The sequence below is a fragment of the Vicugna pacos genome, chromosome 4 (assembly GCF_048564905.1).
Source record: "Vicugna pacos chromosome 4, VicPac4, whole genome shotgun sequence".
Taxonomy (NCBI): domain Eukaryota; kingdom Metazoa; phylum Chordata; class Mammalia; order Artiodactyla; family Camelidae; genus Vicugna; species Vicugna pacos.
The window spans coordinates 2,399,956-2,420,788 of NC_132990.1; the positions used below are offsets into that span (position 1 = coordinate 2,399,956).

Sequence of the window (20,833 nt, forward strand, 5' to 3'; positions counted from 1 at the left end):
GCCGGGGCAGGAAACCCTGATGTGACCTGGCTGTAGGACACAGCACAGGAAACCCTATGTGGACTCTTCAGAGGGACATGAGAAAACCTCTGGCAGTGCCCAAACTTCAATCTTGTAATCAGAAGCCTACTTCCCTAGGCACCTTCCACCTGCAATGCTGTTCTACTTAACAGTAACGCAGTATTTAAACTAAGTGTAAGTAAAAGAAGGTGCATCACACTGGCAGAGTGTCAAGCAAGCGCTGTCCGGGTGGCCAGCACCGTGGGCGGGCAGGACTGGAGGCAGGGATGGGGAATGCGGGCCCAAGGCCCAGGGCTGGGATGAGATCTGGGCTGGGTGGGATCCCCGTGCCACCTGCCCACTCACCTGCATTAGCTGCTGCTTCAGCTTCTGGATCTCAGAGATGTTGAGCTCGCTGAGGAGGTCGGAAACGAGGCTGGGGGAGGGCGGCGGGAGGCCGTCCTTGGTGGGCGTGGAGGTCTTGTTGTCCAGCGGCAGCTTGGCGAGGCCGCCGTGCTCGAAGCCGTTGGCCAGGGCCTCGGCGTCGTCGGTGAGCTTGAGGCCGTCTAGGGACACGTGCAGGTGGCTGGTGTACAGGGAGTCGTTGATGCTCATGTAGTGCGACAGCTCCTTGCGCAGGCTGTTCTTCTGCTCCCTCTCCGTCTTCAGCGTCTCCAGCGCCTCCTCCAGCTGCCGCTCCGAGATCTCCTTGAGCCGGATGGCGTCCTCCAGCTGGCTGTTGAGGTACTCGGTCTCCTCCTCCAGACGCTTGATCTCATGCTTGAGGCCCTCAAATTCCACCTGTGAGAGAGGGCGACACTCGGCTGCACCTGAGGGATCAGGAAGCAGCAGCAGCACGCCTGCTCCGCAGATGGGAGGCTACAGATGCTCAGAGGCGCCCGCAGGAAACGCTCAGCCTGCGACTGGGACACGTGTGCATGTGACACGAGCAGCACAAAGCTGAGACATGCTCGGGATTAGAGACTCCGTGGAAATCAGAACACAGCCACGCTGCCAATTTATTAGGAGCCTTAAAAAGTTATCAAGTGTATGCTGATTTTAAATTCTACAGAACTACTTAAGTAACACACTAAGAGTTGAATAAGTATTTTAAGATACATCAAATATGTGCCTAGATGTGCCCTGTGATCACTATCTCTGATCATATTTCAAAAATGAAGGAACTAAAGCTCCCAGGGAAGCAGGAAGTGCCTCGGCAGCACACACACCCAGACTGGGAGAGGCTCACACAGGATCGGGAGCGGCGGAATCCAGGGTTGCGCTTGCTAAAGGTCTATTTGCAGGTGGACAAGACATGAGCAGACAGAAACTGATGCTTGATGTGGGTGCTCAGGGTCTATGGGCAAGTTAAAAAACATCAATTCTTCTGTGATATTTATGCAAGAAATAAGGAACAAAACCACTCAGAGGCAGGACTAAGGGTCCCTGAGGGTCAAGGACCGGGGTAGGAAAACACCAGGGAGGTGCTGGGCTCTACCACGTGCGGCCCAGGGCCCGGTTTCCCTCGTCAGGATGTGTGTGTGACTGCAGATGAGCAGTGGTCACAGAGGGCCTGGTGCGTGGCCGGAGGCAGAGCTCCTGTGTTCCTGGGAGGAGATCCACTCCCTGCTGGCTGTCAGGGCCTCAGAGGCTCTGCTGTCAGAGTAGATACATGGGCTACGCTTCCCTATGCAGGATTTAAATACCCAGGTCTCTGATGTTTGGGGTTCCCGGGATAAAGGTCCTTCCAGTCCCCACCCTGTAGAGCTACGGTTCTAGGAGAGTTGGGTGGCAGGTGCAGGCCTTGAGGGGCCTGAGGGCCCAGGACCAGCTGGGTGTCCCGGCACAGGAAGAAGTGATCATCCTCTGTCACAGGTGGAGGCGACCCTCCTGCCCCTGTCCTGTCATTGGTGGAGGTGACTCTTCTGTCCCCATGCTATCACAGGTGGGTGGAGGTGACCCTCCTGTCCCAGTTCTGTCCCAGGTGGAAGTGGTCCTACTCATCCCACCCTTCGTTAGGGTTACTCAAGGGCATGAGATGACAGCGCAGACGTCTCCACACCGCTCCTTAAGGCCCACCTGGCTTCGAGGCCCAGGACCACATGAAGGTCAAAGGGGGCTGGCAAACCTGAGACAGTAGGGGCAATGGGTGAGCCGACAGCTCTAAGGTCCCCCAGGGCACCTGAGAGGAGACGAAACTGGACACCGAGACTCTGGTATTTTTTGGTGTCACCTCTTCATCACCTCCTGTATTTCTTTCCATTTTTGTTGGGCCAGGCCCACGGCCACATTCCTGGACCACAGCAGAGCAGGGCCGTCGGCTAGCACGAGGGAGGGAGCACCTGCGGACTGCGGGGAGAATGAAGCGAGGGTGAGGCCGGGCCTGGCGCGGACACTTGCCTGGTTCTGCCGGAGCACAGACACCTGCTTCTGCAGGCCGATGTTCTCCTCCTCCAGCTCCGAGTAGTCCTGCAGCAGCCGGGCCTCCCGGAACTTGTACTCCTTGATGTCGTCCCGCAGCCGGCCGCGCTGCAGCTCCACGTTCTGGTTGATCTGCAGCGAGGAAGGCAGGTGTGAGCAGCCTGTCCTTGCTCAGATGGGGGCTCGGGGTGGCCAGGCCCACCGTGGTGACCCACACAGCCAGGACTTGGGATCCCAGGCCTGCCACGGTGCCCAGTGTGGTCACCTGAAAGGGAGCTGGGGCCCTGGGCTGTGTGGTACAGGGGTGGGCAGTGCAAGGTCTCAGCCAGCTCTGACCCTTGGTTTCTTCAAATGTAAACTGGGGTTAAAAGCAGTTCATCACACGCTGCTGGTACTATGTCCAGTGGTACAGTGTTATGGAAACACTCCACAGCTACTTGAACAGTCAGCACAGAGTTACCATCTGACCTGGCAATGTCCCTCTTTGGCATTCACCCCACAGAAACGAAAACATATGCACACTTGCGCATGAATGTTCAGACACTATTCACAATAGCAAAGATGGAAACAACCCACCTGTCCACCCGCTGATGAAGAGAGAAAGAATATATGGTGTATTTATATGACTGGATGTTAATCAGCTATAATAAGAAATGATATACTGACACCTGCTGTAACTCAAATGAATCTTGAAAATAATATTCTGAGTGAAAGAAGGTGTTAGTGGTCGATGTATTGCATGAATCCACTTACATGAAATGTCCACAATAGGCAAATCCACAGAGATAGAAAGCTGATCAGTGGTTGCTGGGGAGCAGGTGGAAGACAAGATGTAAAGTGACTGACTGCTAAGGGGGTTTCTTTTCAGAGTGATGAAATATTCTAAAATTGAATTTGGGACGGTGCATAAATTTGTAAGTATACTAAAACCCACTGAGTGTACACTTTAAGTGGGTGAGGTGCAAGGAAGTGAATTATCTCAATAATGCTGTAAAAAAAGAGTTCCTGCCTTTGAGTTGCCTTGAATATTCAAGTATTATGCAGGCAGAGAGGCGAGCGCAGACCTAGCATAAACTCTGCAGTTAAAACTGTTGGACAGCAGCATGTAAATCAGTGAATTAGAGCCCTCCCTCACACCACACACAAAAATAAACTCAAAATGCCTGAAAGACTTAAACTTAAGAGAAGACACTATAAATCTCCTAGAAGAAAACACAGGCAAAACATTTCTCTGACATAAATCTTAGCAATGTTCATCTGAGCGCAGTCTATCCAGGCAACAGAAATAAAAGTAAAAATAAACAAATGGGACCTAATTAAACTTACACGCATTTGCACAGCAAAGGAAATCATAAGCAAAACAAAAAGGCAATCTATGGAGTGGGAGAAAATATTTGCAAAACATGAGACTGACAAGAGCTTAATTTCCATAATATACAACTTAATAACAAAAACCAGGTCATACAATTTAATAACAAAAAAAACCCCAATCCAAAAATGGGTAGATGACCACACAAGCAATTCTCCAAGGAAGAAATACAAATGGTCAATAATAGGCCCATGAAAAAATGCTCAATATCGCTAATTACCAGAGAAATGCAAACCAAAACTACAATAAGGTATCAACTCATACCAGTCAGAATGGCCATCACTCAAAAGTCCACAATGACAAATGCTGGAGGGGCTGTGGAGAAAGGGGAACCCTCCTACACTGCTGGTGAGAATGCACTTTGGTGCAGCCACTGTGGAAAACAGGATGGAGATTCCTAAAAATACTAGGAATAGGCTTATCATATGACCCAGGAAGCCCGCTCCTGGGCTTGTATCCAGAAGGAACCCTACTTCAGGATGACACCTGTACCCCAATGTTCATAGCTGCACTATTGACAATAGCCAAGACATGGAAACAGCCCAAATGTCCATCAATGGATGACTGGATAAAGAAGATGTGGTATACTTATACAATGGAATACTATTCAGCCATAAAAACCGACAACGTAATGCCATTTGCAGCAACATGGATGTTCCTGGAGAATGTCATTCTAAGTGAAGTAAGCCAGAAAGAGAAAGAAAAATACCATATGATACCACTTGTATGTGAAGTCTTAAAAAAAGACAAATGAACTTATTTAAAAAAGACTCACAGAAAACAAACTTATGGCTAGCAGTGGAGGGGAAGGGATAAATTGGGAGTTCAAGATTTGCAGATATTAACTACTATATATAAAATAAACAAGTTTCTACTGTATAGCACAAGGAACTATATTCAGTATCCTGTAGTAGCCTATAATGATAAAGAATATGAAAATGAATATATGTATGTATACGTATGACTGAACTATTATGCTGTACACCAGAAATTGATGCAACACTGTTAACTGATTACACTTCAATAAAAATAAATCAATAGACAGACAGACAGACAGGCAGACAGACAGACTGTTGGGAATTAACCGGCTGCCACAATGTGCCGTGTGCCGGGACCAGGTCCCTTGGCTGATGTTCTGGGGCCATCTTGTACATCACAGGATATTTAGTAGTGACTTGAGCCCTGCCCACTGGATGCAGCCCCCTCCCCTGTTGTGACAACTGAAACTGTCTCCAGACACGGCCAGTGTCTCCTGGGGGCAGAATGGTACCCCAGACAAACTTCCCATCTCGCCCCACATTTCCGTTTCCACTACTACAAGGAGCCTTCCCCACATATCCACAAAGATCTGACACCCCGAGGCGGATACCACCCACCCTGAATCCTCGGCTAGAAGCACTGTCACCCACCGGGCCCCACAGCTCGCTCCAGCCTCCTCTCCCAGTATCCGGGCCTCTCTGCTGGTACTGAGGTTACTTGTGACCACATCCATGCATATGCTTTGTAGACAAGATTCTAAGAGTCCATTTAAGTACACACAGAACAGCAATGTTGGACTGGTAAAATGAAATAGGACAAAAAGAAAAGAAAAAAAGAAAAAAAAAGAAAAGAGAAAAAAGACAAGAAAAAAGAAAAAAAGAAAAAGAAAAGGAAAAAAGAAAAAAGGAAAAAAAGGAAAAAAGAAAAAAGAAAAAGAAAACAAGGAAAAAGGGAAAAAAAGAAAAGAAAAAGAAAACAAGCAAAAAAGGAAAAAAAAAAAAAGAAAAGAAAAAGAAAAAAAAGAAGCAAGCAACAGAAAAGGGAGAGAGTCTTTATATGTATCAAGCACTCCTGACAAATGCTCACTCCAAAACCTCCAGCAAATGGACGGATGCAGGCCCCTCACTAAGTGGGAGGTACCCAAGAGCCGACACCAGAAGAAACAGACACCCAGTTACTGACTGCAGAAAGGCAAGGCTCACCCAGGAAGCACAACTCCTGTTAGGACTCGAGCTGTGACATCAGTTCTTCCCTGGGTCTCCAGCCAGCTGGCACAACCTGCAGATTTTGGACCTGCCAGCCCCCACAACGAAGTGAGCCAAGTTCTTACAATAAATCTCTCAATCTCTCTCTCTCCCTCCACACACACACACACACACACACCCTACTGATCTGCTTCTCTGGAGAGCCCCCACTAACACAATGACTGACATATAAAACCCATGCTTCCTGCATCCGTCTTGGTAAGGCAAGCTGAGCACACCCCACCGTGGCTCTGTCCCTGCGGGCCTGATGCAGCTGCTGGGATCACCTGCCTGCTCTCAGGAGTGGGAGGACACAGGAGGTGAGATGGTGAGACGGGGGGGTGGGGGAAGCTATTGGTCACAAACGATGGAAATGGGCTTTATTTAAAATTAACTCCCCTCAATGAAACAAGTGGTCCTGAGGTGAGAAGAAGAGACAGACCATGGGCCAGCGGGACTGCCCAGGCCAAAGCCCTCTGCACCCCAGAACCCTTGTGCCGGGGCTGCACCGGGAACCTGAGCTGAGCTGAACCCTTACACAGTCTTACTGCCTGACAGCTGTCTTTGTTCTTTGAGATGATTCACAAACCATTAAGCTGACTCACTGAAAGTGTACAATTGAGTGCTTATAGTTTATTCAGAGCTGTGCACCATTGTGTATTCCAAAACATTTTCATCACCCTAAAAAGACACCACACACCAATTAGCAACCACCAATTTGCTTTCACAGAAAGGGACCTGGACGTGTGGCCTCTCTGCCTCCATACTGGCACTGCGCTTGGTGTTCAACCACCCCAAGGGGCATCACCCATCCCTTTACTACGGAGCACCGACTATACGGGGTGCTGCTCGGGGCTCTGTCTTGTTCACTGAGGCTCCCTAAAGCTGCCCGTGCTTGGCACCTATGTTGCCAGCTGGTGTCAGCTGCCACCGAGGGAAGCTCTGCGTAGGTGGGAAGGGGTGCTGTACTGAAGTCAGTCTGGGAGTCTGGACTGTGGAGAAGCCAGCAGCCTACGCTGCAGAAGCCCAATCATGGCACAGCCGGAGCCAGGGCACAGGGAGCACTACCCCGCACGGGAGCACTCTGAAGCTGGTCTGTACTCTCCCTCAGCTCAAGCCCCAGGACAGGCCTGTGGCCCCACGGAAGGCCAGGGTGGAGGTGGGAGTGGTGACGTCCCAGGCCTGTCAGAGCCGTGGAGTCTGCACAGAGAGAAGGTGTTGACAGAGGCAGAGACTGGAGCATCGGGGACACAAGGCAAGGAACAGAGGGTCGCTGCCACCCAGAAGCTGGAGAGGCTCCATATGGAGCACAGTCCTGCTGGTACCTTCATCTCAAGTACAGAAAATATAAGAGAATAAATGTCATTTTCAGCCAGTGGTTTGTCACACTCTGCTCTGGTGTCCCCTCCACCCCCAAAACCCAAACATAAGTTTACTAACGGAAAAAGACACTGCTGTGACAAATACCTGACAATGTGGAAGTGGCCGTGGAGCTGGGGATGGCCAGAGGCTGAAGGAGTTTTGAGGAGCAGGACAAGAAAAGGCCAGATCACCTTGAGACCACTGGTAGAAATGTGACCATTTTGGGTGATTCTGGTAAGGCTCAGAGAAGAGAGCCATGGAGAGAGCTGTCTTAGGGAACGCATGTACCGTCGTGAAATGCATTGGGAGAGGGGTGATGTTGGCTAGAGGTGCTCCCAGCGAGGCCTCAGGAAGCAGTGAGGAGAGGAGGAAGACTGTCCTGGATGGACAGTGGCGGAGAACCCGGCTGAACGTGCTCTGGTGCTGGGTGGAAAGCAGAACCAGGAAGCAAGGAACTTGGATGATTTGCTGAGGAGATTTTTAAGCAGAGTGTTGAAGGTGCAGCCTGGTTTCTCATGGTTGCTTATAGTAAAACATGAGAGGAGAGAGAGAAATTGAGGAGAGAACAGGTAAGCAAAAAAGAATCAGAACTTGAGGACCTGGAAGATGCTCAGCTCGTCCTTACTGCAGAAGATGAGAAAGCGTTTCTCTGGAGACAGCACCAAGGGTATGGCTCACGTCCAGTTCATCAGCTGGCCGGGAGGCCAGCAGGCCCTCTGCTTCCTAGGTTCCAGAAGGCAGAGCAGGGGGCCGCTGCAGACTGTTCTCAGGCCTTGAAATCCGAGCGGAGTTTTCTCTGCTGGGCATTATACTTGCTGGGACCTGTGGCCTCTTTATTCCTTCCATTTTCTCCCTTTTGGAATGAGAATGTTTCTCCCCTGGCCTCACACTGTATTCTGGATGCAGATAATCTGCGCAGGGAGGAATTCCACCTCAGGATGGACCATCCCTGAAGTCTCAGCCTTTCCTGATTTAGAGGATTTAGATGTGATCTGGGACTTACATGAATTTTGAGGGCCAGAGGGTCGGATGTTATGGGTTTTAACTGTGTTCCCCCAAAAGATACGCTGACGTGCTAAGCCCTGGAACCTGTGAATGGGACCTTACTTGGAAACAGGGCCTTTGCAGATAGAACCAAGTTAAGACGAGGTAACAAGGAACTAGAGTGGACCCTAATCCGAGGGCTGGTGCCATTGTAAGAGGGAGAGTTGGAGATACAGACACCCAGGGAGAAGGCCACGGGAGGACAGAGGCAAAGACTGGAACACAAGGACTGCCAGAGGCACAGGACGGACTCTCCCAGAGAGCCTCCAGAAGACACCATCCCTGCTGACACCTTAAACTGAGCTCCTAAACTGTGAGAGAATGAATTTCCGTTGTCTGAGGCCCCAGTCCGTGGTAGTCTGTTACAGCAGCCACAGGAAATGAACACAGATTTGGTCCTGCCCTGCTGAAAGCTGGGGTCAGATAAGGGGAGCGCCCAGAGCACCTGGAAAGAGGTGCATGGGAGTGTGGGCAATCATACCAGGGGAAGGGAGAGGATAAAGGAACTCCCGGCGCTGTTAACACCAGGCCAGCCTCTTATGGGAAGGGTGCTGTGGTTGCCCCCACCTAAAAGCTGTCAAGGCGCAGCGGATGTGTCTCAAGACAGCCTGGGTGACTCCAGCCCTTGTAGGGTGGCCCTGCCCGCTTGGCACGTGTGCTCTTGGGGAGCCACCAACTGTCTTTATTGCAAATGTGCTGTCACCCAGATGGACCCACACCTGGAGCCTCAGTACCAGTTGTGAAGATGACTCAGACTGCTTCAGGCAGGGGTAGGGGCTGTGCGGAGTACTTGGGGTGGCAGATGCCCTGGAATGGTTGCCATAACTTGGTTCACCTCTCAGAGCCTTGTCTCTGCTCTGCGGGCGGCAGCAATGTTACCTGGCGGGAAGCTGCAGCCTTTGCGCACGCATCTAGTGCACCATTCCGCCCTGCGGCGGGCCACGCGGGCTGGCCACAGCTGGCTCGTCTATCTGACTAGCCTTCTTGCCTCCAGTCAGCTGGGAGGTGCTCCCACAACAATTAGCTTTGCTCTCTTGTCTCGTCTCTCCCCTGCTTAAATGCTGCTGCAGCCTCTCGCTGGCTCCCGCTGCTCTTGGCGTGCTGTGGCCGTGAGCCCCTCGCCGGCCCACCCCACGATCGCCAGCTGCCCTGCACAGAGCCTTCTCGTGTTCCATGAACTCGGGGGTCCGTGCTCGTCCTTCTGCCAGAAATGCCCTGTCACTCCTCCTCCCTTCCTTGCTAAGTCACACTGCGGGGCACTCAGGAGGTACTCAAATAGGTGCAGCCTGATCTGACATGAACACCTGAGGTGGTGGAAGCCAAGGGGGAAGGTCTAAAATCCACCAGCTCCCCACAGGTTTGCACGTCAGGACTAAGAAACCTAGAAGGTCCTGTGGTAAGAGAAACTCAGGCCAGCTTCCTCCATGGCCTGGGCGGACTCGACCTTCACAACTCAGGACCGGAACACAGCCTCCCGCTATAAGCTCTGGGGCTGACAAAGGGCACATGGGCCCTTGCAGGTCTGTGGGAAGGGCCTGTGACCAGCGAGGCAAGGCACACTCAGGTCACAAGCTGACCCGGCAGGTGAGGGCGCTGCTGCTGCTGCAGGACCCAGATGCCTGAACTCCGGTTCCCGCAGCAGCTGAGCCTCCACCCTTCACCACCAGGGAGGGGCTTGGTACACATCCAACTGCGGAGGGCTTAGACAGGCTCCCCAGGCCCCGTGGGGCTTCATTTCCCCCAGGTACGCACCTTCTCCCAGGTGAGCCTGCCAAGAACAGCCCTGATGGTGCACGGTGACAGGGGACACAGGAGGCCTCGCCCGTCTGCGCATGTGACAGTCCCTCCCACCCCCAGTCTGGCCCCTGGCTCTAGAGCCAGGTGTCCTCTTGTCTCGGCCTGTCCACTACACACGGCACAGCCCACCTGGTGCCTGTGGCTGCTGCTCCTGACCCAACGCCTGGCTTTCTTCCAGAACTCCTGGTGGCTCAGATGCCACCACAGCAGGAGATAAGCCCTTTCTTGGCTCCTAGCCAGGATAGGGCAGGTGACATCAGACATGACTTCCGCAGGGGCATCTTGGTCACTCACTCCTGGGCCTGTGTAGGTAGGGCCTGACATGCACATCCACTAGGCCAACAAGGCGAGGGGCCACTGGGACAGGAAGACTACCTAGGGGGGCCCCACTGGGCAGATGATGACCCCTCCCCAAGTCACAGGCCTGCTTCTCAAAGCAGCCCTCGCCCCACCTTCCCAAGGCAAACCCGTGGAAAGCGGTGGCGCGTGCTCGGGGCCTGACTCTGCCTCCAGCCAGCTCCTTGGGTCTCTGCTTCTATTTCTGAAAAATAGGGCCCAAGGCCATGTCCCAGGATGGAAGCTGGCTGGGCCTGTCCACATGCAGTGCAGAGGTCAGGACCCAGTGACCTCAAGCAGGCAGCCAAATGTTCTGCATCTTTGTTTCCCCATCTGTGAGATGAGGAAAGTAACTGGATGCCCATAGGGTCATCGAGAGGACAAGTTGTGGGGTAGCTGGAGCTGTCCCGCATGCTGAGCACGTTTGTTGCACCTGTTACATGACAGAGGCCATGCGTTCCTCTTGGAGGGTTGGGCACGGGGCAGGGATGACTCCCTACGCCAGTCATCACAGGGTGGAATGATAGGGTAGGGGTCAGAGGGCACAGCACAGCCGGCCCATCAGTCACTGAACCCGGACGACAGCAGGACCAGGCGCTGGGGGGAAGACACCCTCCTGTGGAAGGGGCATCTCCTGGGCGACCAAGGCCTGCTCAGCTGGGTCACACCAAGGCAGGCGCAGGCTGGTGCTTACACAGCAAGTGCTGTGGCCACATGATCCAGGCTCCTTAGCCAGGCCTAAGCCTTGGGCATGAGCCTCCTGTAGGATGGGGGACAGCCACGGAGGAGCTCAGCACAGCAGCCCGAGCAGAAGTGGCAGGGCCAGGACCAGCAGAAGAGTGACTTGAGTGGGACGGGAATAGAGCACAAACAGAACAAGCGATGGTGGGGACAGTGACCAGGGCTCTAGTCCGAGCAGGTGGTGGTGCAGAGCCTCGTCCAACCAAGAGCCTGGCGTGGTTCCATACAGCCTGCCCTGCAGTGACCAGGGGTGCACAGGCGGGGCCTTGGGAGAAAGATGCTCTGAGGACGTGTGGGGGTGGGGAGCGGGAGGCTTCCTCCCGGAGCGCCAACAGAACAGCAGGAATCCCGGCCCCACCAGATCTGTTCCTTAACAGCAGCGTGCGACTGGCTGAGCTCATTTCCTGATGTCAAAGCCAGGAGTCAGCAAGTCCCCCGCCGCTCTCCTGACAGCCCTCTTCCGGAAGAGGGAAGGGGCGGAATGAGCCTGGGCTGGGCAGAGCGCTTGCACTGGCTCTCCTGGCAAAGGGCGCTCAGCTGGCAGTGAGACTGGTCTTCCCCCCGGGCGGCCCGTTCTCTCGCTCCTGACCAGAGTGCTCCCGGGTGAGGACACAAGACCGTGCCCTCCCCCTGGACCCCAGCCAACTCCTTCCCAGGTCCACAAGCCTTGGCGGCCTCCGATCCCAAACCAGGGTGGGGGACTGCTCCCTGTGGTGGTTGCCAGCCCCTGGGCTCTGCCCCAAACCTTGCCAGTGTCCCCTCCCAGCCCTGTGGGACCCTACCTACCATACACCCTCATGTCTGAGGTACTGACCTCAGAGCTGACCACTGCGCAGAACCATCTGCCCTTCTGGTCACCTGTCACTGCCACCTGCCCCTCCCCACCCCCACCCCAGAGAGTTGGTCTTCCCAAAGCCAGAACAAGGCCTCGCATCATTCCTGAAGAGAATTCTGAGGACCGGGACCCCAAGGCCACAGCCAGGACGGCAGCTCATGTAGACTCCTAGCTAGGCCTGCTTCCTGCTGCTTTCCCACCCCACCTTGGGGATGGTGGCCCTCCCCCTCACCTCTCTCAGAGGGCGCCGGCTGTCTTCCCTGTCCTCTCCACTTGCCCAGGCCTCTCTTGGCCAGGACCAAGCTGATCCTAGGCACTGTCTACAGTGGCCTCTTCTGACTTTACTGTCACAAGCTGGCAGGTGGGTGCTGCAATCCCACTGTTCACAGGAGGAACCCAGGATTCACAGCCCAAGTGCAGAGCTGGGACCCTGCCACCCCGAGCCCTTCCTGGACCACCATGGACCACAGGGACCATCAGGGGCCACATGAAGCTGGGCTGCGGGAGAAACAGCTGGTGGGTGGCCCTGTCCCCAGGGAGCACTGGGGTTTCTTTTCCCACCCACAGCTGAGCAGCCCACCCCAGTTCCGCTGCTTACCTCCTTCAGCTCCTGGGCCACTGAGGCCAGACGCTCGTTCTCTGACTGCGTGTTAGCAAGCACGTTGCGCAGCTGCTTCAGCTCTGTCTGCAGCTCCAGCACCTTGCGCACATAGTACTGCTCCTTGGAAGCTGACTCCTGGATCAGACTCTCCTCCCGGCTCTCACCGTCCGCAGCCACCTTCTTATGGTTTGTGTGGGCCTGTCCAAATGCCTGCAGGAGACGAGATGGTCTTGAGAAAGAGCCTGGAGGCAACCCTGTGGCCAGACATCGGGGGAGGGGAGCAGAGGGGAGTGAGTGGACACAGTGGAAGCCAGACACTAAGGGCTACATGAGGGTTGTGAGCTTGGGGTGGGGCTAATGAGGGGCCGTGGTGGGGCTAACGAGGGGCCGGGGTGGGATGGGATGGAGGGACTGGCTGGAGGAACTGCGATGGGGCAGGGGTAGGAGGCCCCAGCCACCAACTCTGCCAATATGGCACCCATCGGCAGACAGGACCCTGTCCTGGGGCTGGACAGGGAAGCCCCCAGGACCAGGGTAGGTCTGAGGTCCCCTCTAGATATGGAAACTGAGGCTCAGGGAAGCACCCTTCCCCTGTCTGATCCTGACCCCTCTATTCATTCGTCCTGGGAGATACCTATCGGTAGGGAGGCCTGGGAAGGTGGGAGCATAAGCCTGGCCCAAGCGAGGGGACAAGAGCATGAACTGCAACGCTCAGAGCCAGCGACAGGCCCCTACATGCGTCCTAGTCTGGAGACCCTGCCCACCTGGGCACAGAGCTGGAAACACCAGAGGGAAGCCGACTCATCACCCCCAGATCTAGCAAGGGCTTTGAGCTGTAAGAGGCAAAAGAGTGTGTGGCTGAGGTTCAGGGAAGAGCCCCCATGGTCAAGTGCAACCAGAAGCAGTGCTGGTCTGCTCAAGTCCATGCCTCAGGTCCCGGATGGCTCGGACCTGCCATCATGTCGTGTTCAACACCCCCTAAGTGAGCGCCTTTGCATCTCTTACCCTCCATCCCGCACCACTGCAGTAGCCAGGGTGTGACCCACGTGAGCCTGTACTGTGTGTCCTGCCCAGGGGCCCCTTCTCACTGGCCACCCCGTGCAGACCTCTGGGGGGAGACCTTGTCTTTTTAAAGTGCTCCCCATTCACAAGAGGAAAATGAAATAAAAGACTACTAAAGAGCAAAGAAACTGATGTCTTTACTTCTTAAGAGAAATAGGAACATTTCCATTTATTTACTATTTAATATGAAGTCTAGGAATTCAGTCCAAGAAAACAACTGGGAAAACATGCAAAGCTATGTATAAGCATGTTATTGAGCAGGACTGTTTGTGACATAAAAAACTCAAAATGTAGGAAGTGACTTGTTTCTCTGTCACTGGGGACTGGCTAAATAAAGTAGCCAGTCTGGTCAAGGTAATTGCTCTCCCTCCCAAGGCCGTCTCTTGTTCATCTGCCCCCAGCCACTGACAACCTGCTCTGTGAAGACACTGGTTTCTTTTTGAATCAAGTCACCTTCACTCTGATTTCTGATGCTGTCCTCCTCTTCCATCCTGGTGCCAGGAAAAGACCAAAGCACAAATCCATATCTACAGAGGACCTGTCCCATCCCGGGTGACAGCCCCGACCCCCAGCCACACACCAGCCCTGGGCATGCTAGAACCTGCCAGAAGTGCAGGAAGGACCCAACCCATGGGGCAGGTGCACTGGAAAGCATCGGCCAGCTCATGTGTGTTTCTCTAAACCTCCGGACAAGCCTAACAGAGCAGAACACTCTCATGAACCTTTAGCCGGAGCACACACATCTCACGAGGCAGTGAGTCATCATCAGAGGCTCTCCTGAGGTGGGGTGGCTAAACGCTCACTTGCTCACGTGTGTTCTCTCTCTCTCTCCCTCACATACACACACGCACGCGCGCGCGCGCACACACACACACACACACACACACACACACACACGAGTCCAGGCCTGCAGGACTTGGCTTGAGTCTTAGCCTCCGCCAAGCTCTCAGCCTGGGGCCTGTGAGCACCGGACAGCTTTTCAAAGACCATGAACATGGAGACTTATACATCCCCTCAGGATGGGACAGTCACAGGGACTGGATCTCTCTCCCCTGGGGAAAAACTAAAAATAATTGCGAAGTTTATGTGACTGAGCAATAGTTTCCAATTCACTGGACACCAGACCGTGAGAGGCAGGCCCCAGGTAGGCTCCAAAATGTGCCCCCACCCCCACTCTTCCCAGAAGGAACTTCAGCCATGGTGCAGAAAGAGAAACTAAGGCCTGGCAAGCCTGAGAGAAGAAGGCAGTGCTGGAAGGCAGTGGACAAGGCAGTGAAGGCACAGAGGGGCCCTCAGTCCTTGCGGGGGACAGTCAGTGCAGGTCTGTGAGGAAGCCGCCAAAGCCGGGAAAGGGCCACCCTGAGGGACAGAGGAAACAGTCCCACTGCGTGTACAGGCTGTAAGCAGCACCTGCTCCCGCTGGCCAGAGGGGAGCCCTAACCCACAGGCAGCAGGGGGAGAACCTGCAGGTCTGGACAAAGTGGAGCTGGGTAAATGCTCCCCGGTCTTCACCAACAAAGCTTAAGGGCAAAACCTGAACGGATCAAACTATATCCCAGAACAAAGCACAATAAAGAACAGGAATAACAGCATTGTCTCCCAACACAGTGAAACCTAGAACCGGGCATCCCATCACTGGTGATGGCCGGCAAAGGGGCAGGGGAGCCGGTCCACGAGGACCAGGGGAGGTCAGAGGCGGGAGATGGGGCAGGATTGATTTCCACAGGCTCAGGAAGCCAAGCGAACACTGAACAGAACACTGAACATGCCGAGCAGGATCCAGGAAGACAGGGAAGATGGAATTACAAGTTGTGAGATGAAAGGGGCACTGGATGGGATTAATGAATGCAAATTGCACAACACAGAAGATGAGGAAACTTGAAGAAACAACAATAAGACTACCCAAAACGAACACATAAAGGAAAAAAGACTAAAAATCCAAACACGATGTGAGCAAGACGTGGGACAACTTCAAGGAGCCTAACACACAGCTAGAGAAGGAAGTGGTGAGGGCAAAAAACCGTCAAGAAATAATGGCTGGAAAATTTCGAAATTTGATGGAAACTATAAATCCACAAATCTTAGCAGCTTATCAACCCCCACAAGCACAAGAAATACGAAAAAAACCCTCAACTAAAACATCACAAAATTGTTTAAAACCAGTGATATAGGAAAAAAAATGCTAAAATCAGCCAGAGGATAAAGGACACACTACTTATAGAGAAGCAAACATAAGGATGACAGGGGATTTCTCTGACAAGCCTGGAGACAGTGGAGTAACATCTTGAAAAAAACAAAACAAAAAAACATATTAACTGGAGTGCTATACCCAGTGAAAACTGTTCACAAATAGAGGTGAAATAAAGACTTCAGACACACAAAAGCTGCAAGAATTTATCACCAGCAGATCTGCATTACAAAATGTTACATAAAATCCTTCAGGAGAAGAAAAACAATACCAGATGGAAATCCAGATTTACAAGGAGTGAAAAGCACCCGAAATAGTAAGTATGTGGGTAAATTATAAAAGACGACTTCTTTTTTAAACTCCTTTAAAAAGATAATGAAGAGATTCATCTTGTAGTAACCTATAATGAAAAAGAATATGAAAACAAATACATATGTATATGTATGATTGAAATATTATGCTGTAATCAGAAATTGACACAACACTGTAAGCTGACTATACTTCAATTTAAAAAAAAAGGGTAAAAAAAAAAGATAATGAAGAGTTCAATGCAATCCCTAGCAAAATTCCAATGGCTTTTTTTTTTTGAAGAAATAGAAACTCATACAGAATTGCAAGGGGCCCAGAGTAGCTATAACAATATCGAAAAAGAACAAAATGGGAGGATTCAAACTTAATATGAGGCTACAGTGATCAAAACAGTGTGGTACTGGCATAAGGATAGACAATATAGACCAATAGAACAGAAGAGTCCAGAAATAAACCCTTGTGTATGTGGTCAACTGATTTTTGACAAGGGTATAAAAATAATTCAATAATGAAAGAACAGTTTTTCAACAGTGGTGCTGGGACAAATGGAAATTCACATGCAAAAGAATGAAGCTGGATCCCTTCCTTACATCATATACAACAATTAACTCAAGGTGATCAGAGACCTAAGTAGTAAGACCTAACACTACAAATCTCAGAAGAAAACAGGGACAGACACTCATGACCTTGTTGGCAACTGGTCCCGAAAAGCACATGTGACACCAAAAGCATGAGGAACAAAAGAAAAAAATAGAAAAACTGTACTTAATCAAAATTTGAAAATATGTGTATCAAAGGACACTGTCAAGTGAGAAGACAACCCACACAATAGTAGAAAATATTTTCAGATTTTGTACTTGATAAGGGTCTAGTGTCCAGAACACATAGAGAACACCTACAGTGCAACCATAAAAAGATGAACAACCCAACTAAAAAATGGACAAAGGACTTGCTTGAACAGACATTTCTCCCAAGAAGACAAACAAATGGTCAATTAGCTCATGAAAAGACACTCAACATCTGTAGGCATTAGGGAAATGCAAGTCCAAACTACAATGAGATAGCACCTCATTAGGATGGATGTAATTTAAAAGAAAAAAAAAGAAAGAAAAGAAAACAAGTGCTGGTGAAGCTACAGAAACACAGGAACCCTCATACCCTGCTAGTAGGAATGTAAAACAGTCCAGCTGCTGGGGAAAACAGCCTGGCAGATTCTCAGAAAGTTAAACATAGAATTACCATATGGTCCTGCAATTCCATTCCTAGGTATAGACTAGAGAGAAATGAAAATATACATCTACACAAAAACTTGTACACAAATGTTCATAATAGCCACAAAGTGGAAACAGTCCAACTGCTCACCAATTGATGAAGGGATAAATAAATAAAATATAGTCTATCCATACAATGGAATATTATTTGGTAATAAAAGAAATGAATTACTGATACATGGTGCAACATATATGAACCTTGAAAATATTCTGCTATGTGAAAAGAACTAGTCATAAAGGGCCACATATTTCATGATTCCATTTATAAGAAATGTCCAAAACAGGCAAATATAGACAGACAGAAGGCGTATCAATGGTTGCCCAGGGCTCGGGGTGGAGTTGGGAGGTTGGAGGGGGTGACAGCTAAGAGGGTAATGAAAATATTCTAAAATTGGTTATGGTGATAGATGCACAACTCTGTGAATATATTAAAAGCCAATGAACTGTACATTTTAAAATGAGTGAACTGTAGGGTAAGTGAATTATATTAATAAATAAAGCTGTTAAAGTTGTTTTAAGAAGTTCAAGAATGGAAAAAGATAACCCATGCTAACAGTCCTCAAAAGAAAGCTGCAATAGCTCTATTAATATCAGATAAAGTAGATTTCAAAGCAAAGACTATCAAGAGGGTCATTTCATGATAATAAAGAGGTTAAGTCACAAAGAGAACCTTACCTTACACTTCTCAGTGTATGTGCACCTAATAACAGAGCTTCAAAATACACGAAGCAAAAACTGATGGGGGTGGGTTGGGTAGAGCTCAGCGGTACAGTGCATGCTTAGCATGCACAAGGACCTCGGTTCAATTCCCAGCACCTCCTTCAAAAAAAAAAAAAAACTGATAGAACTGCAAGGAGAAATCAACAAATCCAGTATTATAGCTGGGAGAGTTCAGCACCCATCTCTCAGTATTTCACAGGACAAGTAGCCAGGGCATCAGCAAGGACACACAGAAGACCTGACACCACTATTACCTGACTGGACCTACCTGGCTTGTGAAAAAACCCCCACGCATCAGCAGGAGTACAAACATTCTTTTCAAGCCCACATGGAACATGTACCCAGACAGACTGTATTCTGGGCCATTAAACATGCTTCAAACTTGAAAAAATTCAGGCTGTACAAAGTATGAGCTCTGACCACAGTGATTAAACGAGAAATCAATAATGAAAAGATCTCTAGAAAATCCCCAAATATTTGGCAACGAATCAACACACTTCTAAGTAAAGCCTGGGTCAAAGAAGAAATCATAAAAGAAACTGTAACTTATTTCTAATTTAATGAAAATGAAATGAATATGAGAATTTGTGGGATGTCACTAAAGCAAGGACTTAGGAGGACATTTATAGCACTAAACGGCTATGTTAGGGAGGGAAATAAAAAACCTATCCAATCAATAACCCCAGTTTCCACCTTAAAAACTAGCTCAAGGTGCAGCCGAAAGCCCTGCAGTGTTAAGCCCTTTTAGCAGATGAGAAGACTGAGGCTCACAAAGCTGAGCGCCTAGGCCTCGTGTAAACAGCTTGTAAGAGCCCCGTATTCACCCCAGCTCACCATGGTTGGTCTTCCCCAGCCAACACTCCTCCAGGTCTTTGCCCAAATGGTCTCTGAGCCTCCTCCAGGCCGAGGAATGCAGGCCTTCAAGCGTTGCCTTATGGCTGCCATGTTCCACATCCATGTCCAAGACACAAGTTCTATACTGAACACAGACCCTATAAACCCCAATGGAGCATGGTTTTAAACCCCCCATAAAGGCTGTACATTACTTAGTGGAGGGGCTGTTTCTTGTTAATGGCTAGTCTTTGGGCCCAGATGGTATCTGACGAGAGCCCAGCCAGCCCCAGTCAGAACTGTGTCTCTTTTCAGCCGTGTGCTTGTGTATTCACTCATTCAGTTGCTCAACAAACACTGGATAGCACGATCATGGACTAGGACAAATATGTTATGCCCTGTCTGAAACCCTCATGAATCCTTACCCTCTGGTGGTGGGAGTGTAATTAGTACAACTACTTAGGAAGACTACTATCTGCTAACACTATGAACACACCCGTTTCAGGACTCTGCGTGTTTACAGGAGCATTATTTATAAAAATTCCAAACCAGAAAGCTCCCAAGTTCTCTCAACAGAAAAATTATGGAAAAATTATGATATAGTTACATGATGAAATACCACACAGAAATGAAAATGAGTTAATTACTATTATTTAGACAACAGAGAAGAATCTCATATAACATTAGGTGAAGGAAGTCAGACACAAAAGAGATACACTGTGTGATTCTGTTTACACATGCAGTTCTAAGAATAAGTAGAAGTCAGGCTAGCAGTGGCCCCTGGGTTGGAGGAGGGCCCCTTCTGGGGCTGGAGATATTCTGACTCTCGATCTGGGTGCTCTTTACATATAGGTGTGTTTAGCATATGAACGTTTACACTTATGGTTTGTGCTCTATATGTTTTTCCTCAATAAAAAGTAAAACAGAAACCAAAAAAACTAGAACAAGAGCATATGAAATTCAAAGAAAAAAGGAAATCATAATGAGCAGAGTAGAAATTAATGAAATAGAAAAAAATATAGATAAAAATCAATTAAATCAAAAGCAAGTTCTTTGAAAAGATTAATCGAATCAATAAACCTCTAGTCAGAATAAGTGGGGTGGGGTTAGGTGGAGGGGGAAGACACAAATTACCAATGTCAGGAATGAAAAGCGACAGTACTACAGATACTACTAATAATACTAATAATATGGGAATACCATGACCAGCTCTATGCCGATAAATATGACAACTGAGATGAAACGGACAAAGACCCAGACAGACAAAAACTACCACAGCCTACTCTAAAAGAAACAGATGACCTGAAAAGCCCTGCATCTACTAAAGCAATTAAACGCGTAGTTAAAAACTCCAGAGAGAATATTCTGGGCCCAGATGGTCTCGCCAGTAAATTCTACCAAACATTTAGGGAAAAAAGAAATCCAGCTCTACACAGACCTTCAAGAAAACTGAAAAGGAGGGAATATTTTCTACCTAGTTTTATGAGGCCAGCATTACCCTATATCCAAAACCAAAGTCAGAACAAAAAATCCACCAATATATAAAAAGGATAAGGAATTACGATACAGAGGGGCTTATCCAGAGAACATAGTATTAACATTAGGGAAAAAAACCAATGTAATTAAGTAGATTAATAGATAAAAAAATCTATTGGATCATTTCAAAAGATGCAGGGAAACCTTGACAAAATTCAACATCCACCCCTGAGAAACACTCAGCAAACAGAAGGGAACACCCCCAACCTGATAAGGGGCATCTTCTAAACACCTCACAGCTAACATTATTTAATGATGAACAACTGAGTCTCCCTACTTCTGTTCGACATTGTACTGTTTCCAATTGATGATGCAATGAAGCAAGAAAAATCAAAGGCATCTAGATTGGAAAGGAAGAAGTAAAACTGTCTTTATTCACATATCACAGAACAGTCTGCATAGAAACT

The 20,833-nt window shown here is 49.7% G+C and overlaps 1 protein-coding gene across 3 annotated transcripts in view; it reads right to left on the reverse strand.

The window, feature by feature from the left end:
• Nucleotides 1-20,833, reverse strand: part of BICD2 (BICD cargo adaptor 2) — a 54,222-nt gene that overhangs the window by 7,081 nt on the left and 26,308 nt on the right. For all 3 annotated transcript variants that reach the window (XM_015243566.3, XM_006209220.4, XM_072959110.1), the window contains 3 exons: nucleotides 12,507-12,719; nucleotides 2,401-2,553; nucleotides 367-801 (listed from right to left, as the gene is read on the reverse strand). In XM_015243566.3, coding sequence (XP_015099052.1) covers nucleotides 367-801; nucleotides 2,401-2,553; nucleotides 12,507-12,719 — 801 coding nt within the window. The remainder of the gene's footprint in view (nucleotides 1-366; nucleotides 802-2,400; nucleotides 2,554-12,506; nucleotides 12,720-20,833) is intronic.